This window comes from Cibotium barometz, chromosome 16 (genome assembly GCF_041138505.1).
Source record: "Cibotium barometz isolate CiBa-2024 chromosome 16, ASM4113850v1, whole genome shotgun sequence".
NCBI classification, from domain to species: Eukaryota; Viridiplantae; Streptophyta; class Polypodiopsida; order Cyatheales; family Cibotiaceae; genus Cibotium; species Cibotium barometz.
In genome coordinates, this window is record NC_141061.1 from 11,322,350 (window position 1) to 11,328,819 (window position 6,470).

A 6,470-nucleotide genomic window follows, 5' to 3' on the forward strand; every position below is an offset into this window, starting at 1 on the left:
TTAGTATGAACTTGACTTTGCGAAAGATTGAAGATCAAGAGAGCAAAAATGGCATGCATGTAATGTGAACCATATGGGGCCTAGAGGGATGTGCTTAAGATTGAATATAAGTCGCGTAAAATAGGTTACACATAGTGAAACCATAGAGGGTCTAGGGAGATGTGCCTCAACATCATGGTAAAGATTCACATATGGTAAAAACATTAAGGGCCCTTTAAGGACATGCTTAACACACATGGCAAACCCCTGTTAACTCAATATTTAGTGATGGTCAAAGTCTTTATTTAATTTTAGAAAACTCTAGAAAGATTGTAATATATAGCTTTTATATTTTTCCTTTAAAGACATTAAAAAAATAAATATTTCCTAGTTACTTTTATAATGAAGAAATAATAATTTTCCATATTTTACCTTAGATTCAACTTGTAACTAATTTATTAGCATTAGATTGTTAAGGACTTACATACCTTTATACTGTTGATGCGTTCTCTTCTCTTAATTTCAACAAATCACATGATTGGACATTCTTTATCAAGGCTTGTCTACTAAAAGATGCATAGTGTTGGAATATCTCTCTCCCCATGCTTTGTCTCATGAGTTTGTTTTGTATCTGGTCATGGATTTATTGAATTGTGAGGGGAGATCCTACTTAAGTGGACACAAGGGTCCTCATTTACCTACCAAAAGGGCCACAAGGGTCCACATTTACCTAAACATGCAAATCGATTTTACTAGGATACTTGAACTTTGAAGTAGGTAGCAATGGGATCACTAACCATGGGATCACTGCCAATGGCCTCAATTCCTAAGACATGCTCAAGTTGGTTGTCCAAAAATGGGTGGCTTGTGGGGTGAAGGTGATGTTTGAAGATTGGCCAATGTGAGAGAGAAGGAGGAGGTGAAGACTTATCAATGTGAGAGAAATGAAGAAGGTGAAGTTTGAAGATTCACCAATAAAGATGACTTGAGTGAATGTGGGAAGAGGAGAGAGAGAGGCATGAAGGAAGGCCCCATGAGAGTCAATAGAGAGAGAGAGATCATATATGTGAGTCCATACAAGGGGAAAAATAGTTGGCAAAGAGAGAGAAAGGAGAGAGAGAGAGAGAGAGAGAGTGAGAGATATGAGTCCACACAAGGGAACAAATAGAAGAAAGAGAAAGGAGAGAAAGAGAGAGAGGGGGGGAAGAGAGAGAGAGAGAGAGAGAGAGAGAGATATGAGTCCATACAAGGGAACAAATAGTGGCAGAAGAGAGGGAAAGAAGTAGAAGAGAGAGAGAGAGAGAGAGAGAGAGAGAAAGATTATATATGTGAGTCCATACAAGGGAAAAAAGAGTGGCAGAAGAAAGAGAAAGGAGAGAGAGAGGGGGGACAGAAAGGGAAATATGAGTCCATACAAGGAAACAAATAGTGGGGCAGAAGAGAGAGAAAAGAAGTAAGAGAGAGAGAAAGAAGTAAGAGAGCGAGAGAGATCATATAAGAAGGGGGAGAGGACGTAAATTATAACTGGTCGTTGGGGATGTTTTTAACACAAGGGTGTGAAAGTGGGCCCCACATCTCCATGGCCAGCTTAGTAGCTTGATAAGGTCTACATGCTCGAGATAATCCGGAGTCGTTTCCAAAACCTCTGATTAAGGTTAAGACTCTCAAATGTGGACCGTTCGATCATAAGATCACGTAGGAGAATTTGTAATTGACTAATTTGTTGAATTTCGCCTCCATATCTTCCCCCTCTGCGACATCATCACCAGGGTCTCTTTATGGAGGGGCTTTAACTCTCACCTGCTCACGCTCTCTGTGTTGCGTCTTCTCCGTTTTCTTTCACTCTCATCACTCACACACCCTCTACCTACTGCTGCTCAAAACACTCCTTGCATGGCCAGATTCCTCTCCCTCCCGAGTCCCCTCTGCAGCTTGTAAGCTCTCTTCAATCTTCACTATTATCAAAGATAGTATGGGTTTGGCGCCTTGTGGCTAAATTTGAAATCTACACACACACTCACACACACACACACACACACACACACACACACCCACACTTCTTTCTCTCCTCTGCATGTATGGTTCATAGAGATGCTTGCATTTTCCTCACGTGGCCATCGCCTTAGCTCATTCATCTTGATCTTATCTTTCCCTTGAGTTTTTGTGATAAGCTCTAGCTCTCTCTCTGAGTGAGCCTTGGCTCTTGCTGTGTGCTTTTTCCTTTGAATGGCTGTAATGAGCTCATAGCTTCAATTGATCCCTCGGTTTGCTGAAATGGGTTGCTTCTCAGTCCAACATGAGCGCAAGATAAAGCACACTTCCTGCTCATCTTCATCTTCTTCCCTCGCACACTCCTCACTTCGGAGCTTGCTCGATCTCAAGCATGGGACTCTCCCTTCCTCCTCTGCATCCTCCAACAACAGCAGCAGCAGCAAAGTCCATAACCATGGTCTGCACCTCGGCTCCACCCCTAGCTTCAGAGCAAAAGCTGCTTTACACAGTGCCTCCTCAAAGCTGGTGAAGAACCATCCCAGGGCTCTATTGGGAACTTCCTCCTCTCTCAGAAAAGCTCCCAGTCATCACAAAGAAAAGTATCATTATGAAGAGAAAGGAGAAGATAAGAGTTGCAGCTATGGCTATGGTTATGCCTATGGTGAGGAGAGGTTCATCGTCTCCCACTCTGCACCTATATCTTCACTTGCTATGGACGGTGAAGCTGTTACCTCTAATGGCCATCTTTTTCCACTGCCTTTGCCTCCTGCTGCAGTGGCCGCGGCGGCTGCCGCTGCCATCACCGCTTCCGGTATTGCAACAACAGATGATGCTTCTTCACAGTCTGTTTCTTCTACAGGCTCCGGATCCTCTTTATCTTCCTCGGTTCCTTTCTTCTCTCCCTCTGTATCCACTTGCTCTGGCAACTTCAAGAGCTACAACAACCCTATGAGCTCTCATTCTACCTTAGAAAACCACCCCCCTCAGACAATACCCCCCTCACCATTGCAGGCTCTGCCTCTCCCTCCCCCACCTGACAGTGGGGCTGTGCTCAGAGAATTCTCTTTTGATGAGCTGGCTGGAGCTTGCCTCAGCTTTGCACCAGAGTTTTTCATCAGAGATGGAGGCGCTGGACCTGTTTTCAGAGCCATAATCAAGCATGCTTCAGAGGAAGAGGGAACCATTGAGGTTGCAGTGACAAGGTTGAGCAGAGCTCGTTCACAGGTAAGGTTAATCTTGGTGTTAGTTAGCATTGCTGCTTGTGTGAAGCATATTGCGGTGTTAAGTGTGCTGATTATCTATCTTTAATCAACATCATTATGATGTGGTCTTTCAACATGCTTTCTTGCTTTTACCAATATGGTATGTATACTGTGGGAATAATGCAGTCATGTGTTTCACTCCATGCTTCCATGCAGAGTTTCAAAAAGTGGAGGGCTGAAGTGGGCTCTCTAGCTCGCCTCTCTCATCCCAACCTCTGCAAAGTGCTGGGTTTCTCTGGAGAGGATCCTCCTAGACCACCAGATAAGGTAGCCGGATTACAAAGAGAAAGGCTCCTTGTTTATGAGCACACATCTAATGGGAGCTTGGAGAGCTTGCTCTACTGTAGGAAGGATAAGGCTCCTCTTGACTGGGCCACTAGGTTGAAAATTGCCATGGGGGCTGCTCAAGGCCTCGCGTTCCTACACGACAGAATACCCAGACAGGTAGACCATTGATACCATTTTCTTTGTCGCTCCACCTAGCTTAGAATGCTGCTGTGTTATGCTTAGTGTTCTTAAATGTGGCTTCTAGTGTTCCTGGTCATGTAGCACAGCTGGTAAGGGTCTGACTCTCTAGGCAGGCTTAAGGGTTTGGATATAATTTGATCATCTCTCATCCTCACCATTCTACTAGCCCTTCTTCTAATTGCTTTGGATGTGATTACAACCTCAGATCATCTCTCATCCTCACCATTCTACTATCCCTTCTAATTCTTTTGGATGTGATTACAACCTCAGATCATCTACAAGAGCTTCAAGACCATCAATGTCCAAGTGGATCAAAATTCCAATGCTAAGCTGTCTGATTATGGGTTTGCAAGGAGTTTCAAAGAGCTACCATCATCTAGCCCGGCTTGCTGGTCCCCAGTGGTAAGCAATTGGCTTCTATAGAACTCTTTGTTTATGTTTTGTGTGCAGTTAGTCTAAGGCCCATGAGAGGGAAGTGCCGGAACTCGGTGGTCTACCTTGTGTTGGCTGTACATGTAAATTTTGTTATGTTGATATCTTAATTGCTTTGCATCCTACTGAGATAAGTTCACCAGTTTAGGCTGTTTTTTTCTCTCTGAGTTGAGATTCAACTTTGCAAATGTGATAATTCCAAAGCCTTCTTATCGTCTGAATGTCAATCCAATTATTTTTGTCAGCAAGCTATCCCTACCTTTGTCTCTGTTTGCTTTGTTCATTGGAGACAGCACGAGTAAGGGTTCTTCATTTCCATGGAGTTACATACAGTAAACAGAAGGGTTTTTTAATTCAACCAACGTATGGGAAAATTCATTAAGAAGGGGTATTGGATCAACCGGTTGCATTTGTGTACTGATCGTAGTTGCTTGGTGTGCAGGATGATGCCTATGCGGCACCAGAAACGCGGACCTCCGATGAGTTGTCGACTAAGAGCAATGTATGGAGCTTTGGGATAGTGTTGCTAGAGCTGCTAACAGGAAGGCAGAACATGGATGACCTATTCCCCCCAGAAGAGAGAAACTTGCTACAATGGTGCAGGCCCTACCTACTGGATTCCAAGAGGCTCTACCTGGTAATGGATCCAGAGCTGAAGGGGCGATATCCGACGAGGGATGCCAAGATGGTAGCAGACATGGCATTGCAATGTCTATCAGAGGATCCGGTGGCGAGGCCGAGCATGCGAGATGTGGCGGCGGCCATATCCTCACATGTACATGCATGCAATGTGGCAGACAATAGGGTGGATCATGTGCCTATCATGAGCAACAAACACAGTAGTGGCAGTAAGTACAACATCAACATCAGTAGCAGCAAGTTCAACAACCATGGTAATGGCAGTAACAACAGCAGCAGCAATGGCAGCAGCAAGTTCAGGGTATCAAAGAGCTACAGTCTGGCCAGTGTGCTGGCAAGCCCTGCAAGGTCTTTTACATACTCACAGGAACATCAAAGCCCTGCACATCACAGCAGGACAAGGTTCAGAGGGTTTTTGTCCGGGGAGATCACCAAAGAGGCCTCTCGCTCTTTGTCCGGGTCCACACGGGACCACCCTTTTCTCTCCCGCTATGGCTTCCTGTCTGGTGAAATAGGGATCCAAGCTGGTGGTGGGCCCCCTAAATCCCCCATCTCCAAAGACTACCTCCCCCCTCCCCTCGGCCGCTCCATCTGCTCTTCGTCCTCCGGATTAACCCCAATTAGTGGCTAAACCACCCGACCCAATAAAACCCATCATTAATTAATCACCTCTTAACCAGCCACATAATTCTCTCTCTATACGTGTCTCCCTCCCGTGTAAACCCCTTGATCGAGGTCCCCTCATTAGTCTAAGGCCTTTACTCTTGCTTTGGCCGGACCCTTATATAACAATCCTTGTTTAATTGCATCAAGTCGCATGCTCTTTGTGAATGTCTAGTGTGTACATTGGTATCATACAATGGTATTCAACTCAGAAAAAGCCTTTGATTATTGAGTCTAACCCCTTGTGCTTACTTTCATGGGTACTTGTCACTCTCATAAACATGCATGCCTTACCTAAGTGACTCATCATATAGTCTCATTTCCTCGCTTGCTTGGAACTTATGTATATATATATACATTTACTATTGCAATTATGTGTAGCTGCTTTTATTGGTTTATACATTTAGCAAGTACTTTTTTGAACCTCACTTTATCTAGTACAAAAAACAAACTAAACAAGTGCTATCACACTATAACTTCAATTGGAAGTGAAAATCATGCGCGTTAAGCTCCAGAATTTGATAAGGCTAATTGGGATTTGTCACATGCCATTAATAAATTGGGATTTATGTCACATGCATGCCATTTAATAAATTGGGGCATTGGGTGTTTGTAGGTAATGGTAGCTTGAGTGAATCACAAGGAAGCAAGAGGGAGGGAGACAAAGGTAGTTGTCCCACATTTTAAAATTAGTGGGGAAAATAAATGAATTGTTATCAAATTCTTATCGCTTAAAACATTGAATCGTGTTTTAAAAGTAGTATGCATGATCCTTGTGTTTTAAAAGTAGTAGGCTCGATCATCTAACCCCCTTTTTAATGCATTGCTTTTTCAAGATTGTGTAGTTTCTTTAAAGTTTGGCTCAATGTCAAATGCACATAAAACACTAGCAACATGTTGATTAAGTGTTACGTTTCATTCCTTATCACTCCTTTTCTAATGGATGAACTATTTCAAAATTTATGTAGTATTTAGAAAGTTAAGCTTGATAAGTTTGTTACAAAATCATTTGATGAATAGCAAAAATGGTTGTTG

At 43.4% G+C, this 6,470-nt stretch overlaps 1 protein-coding gene across 1 annotated transcript; it reads left to right on the forward strand.

Moving 5' to 3' along the window:
- Positions 1-1,746: 1,746 nt before the first annotated feature.
- On the forward strand, positions 1,747-5,667 carry LOC147630360 (uncharacterized). The gene is made up of 4 exons (XM_086810219.1): positions 1,747-3,195; positions 3,390-3,677; positions 3,972-4,103; positions 4,576-5,667. Exons 1-4 carry the CDS (start codon positions 2,254-2,256, stop codon positions 5,401-5,403), a joined length of 2,190 nt encoding a protein of 729 aa, XP_086666345.1. The 5' UTR covers positions 1,747-2,253; the 3' UTR covers positions 5,404-5,667.
- Positions 5,668-6,470: the final 803 nt, after the last annotated feature.

Bases quoted from the DNA above. Each gene is read 5' to 3' on its own strand.
- LOC147630360 (XM_086810219.1), top strand. From the start codon at position 2,254: ATGGGTTGCTTCTCAGTCCAACATGAGCGCAAGATAAAGCACACTTCC. The intron at 3,196-3,389 runs GTAAGGTTAATC...GCTTCCATGCAG, and splicing joins TGAGCAGAGCTCGTTCACAG to AGTTTCAAAAAGTGGAGGGC. The intron at 4,104-4,575 runs GTAAGCAATTGG...CTTGGTGTGCAG, and splicing joins CGGCTTGCTGGTCCCCAGTG to GATGATGCCTATGCGGCACC.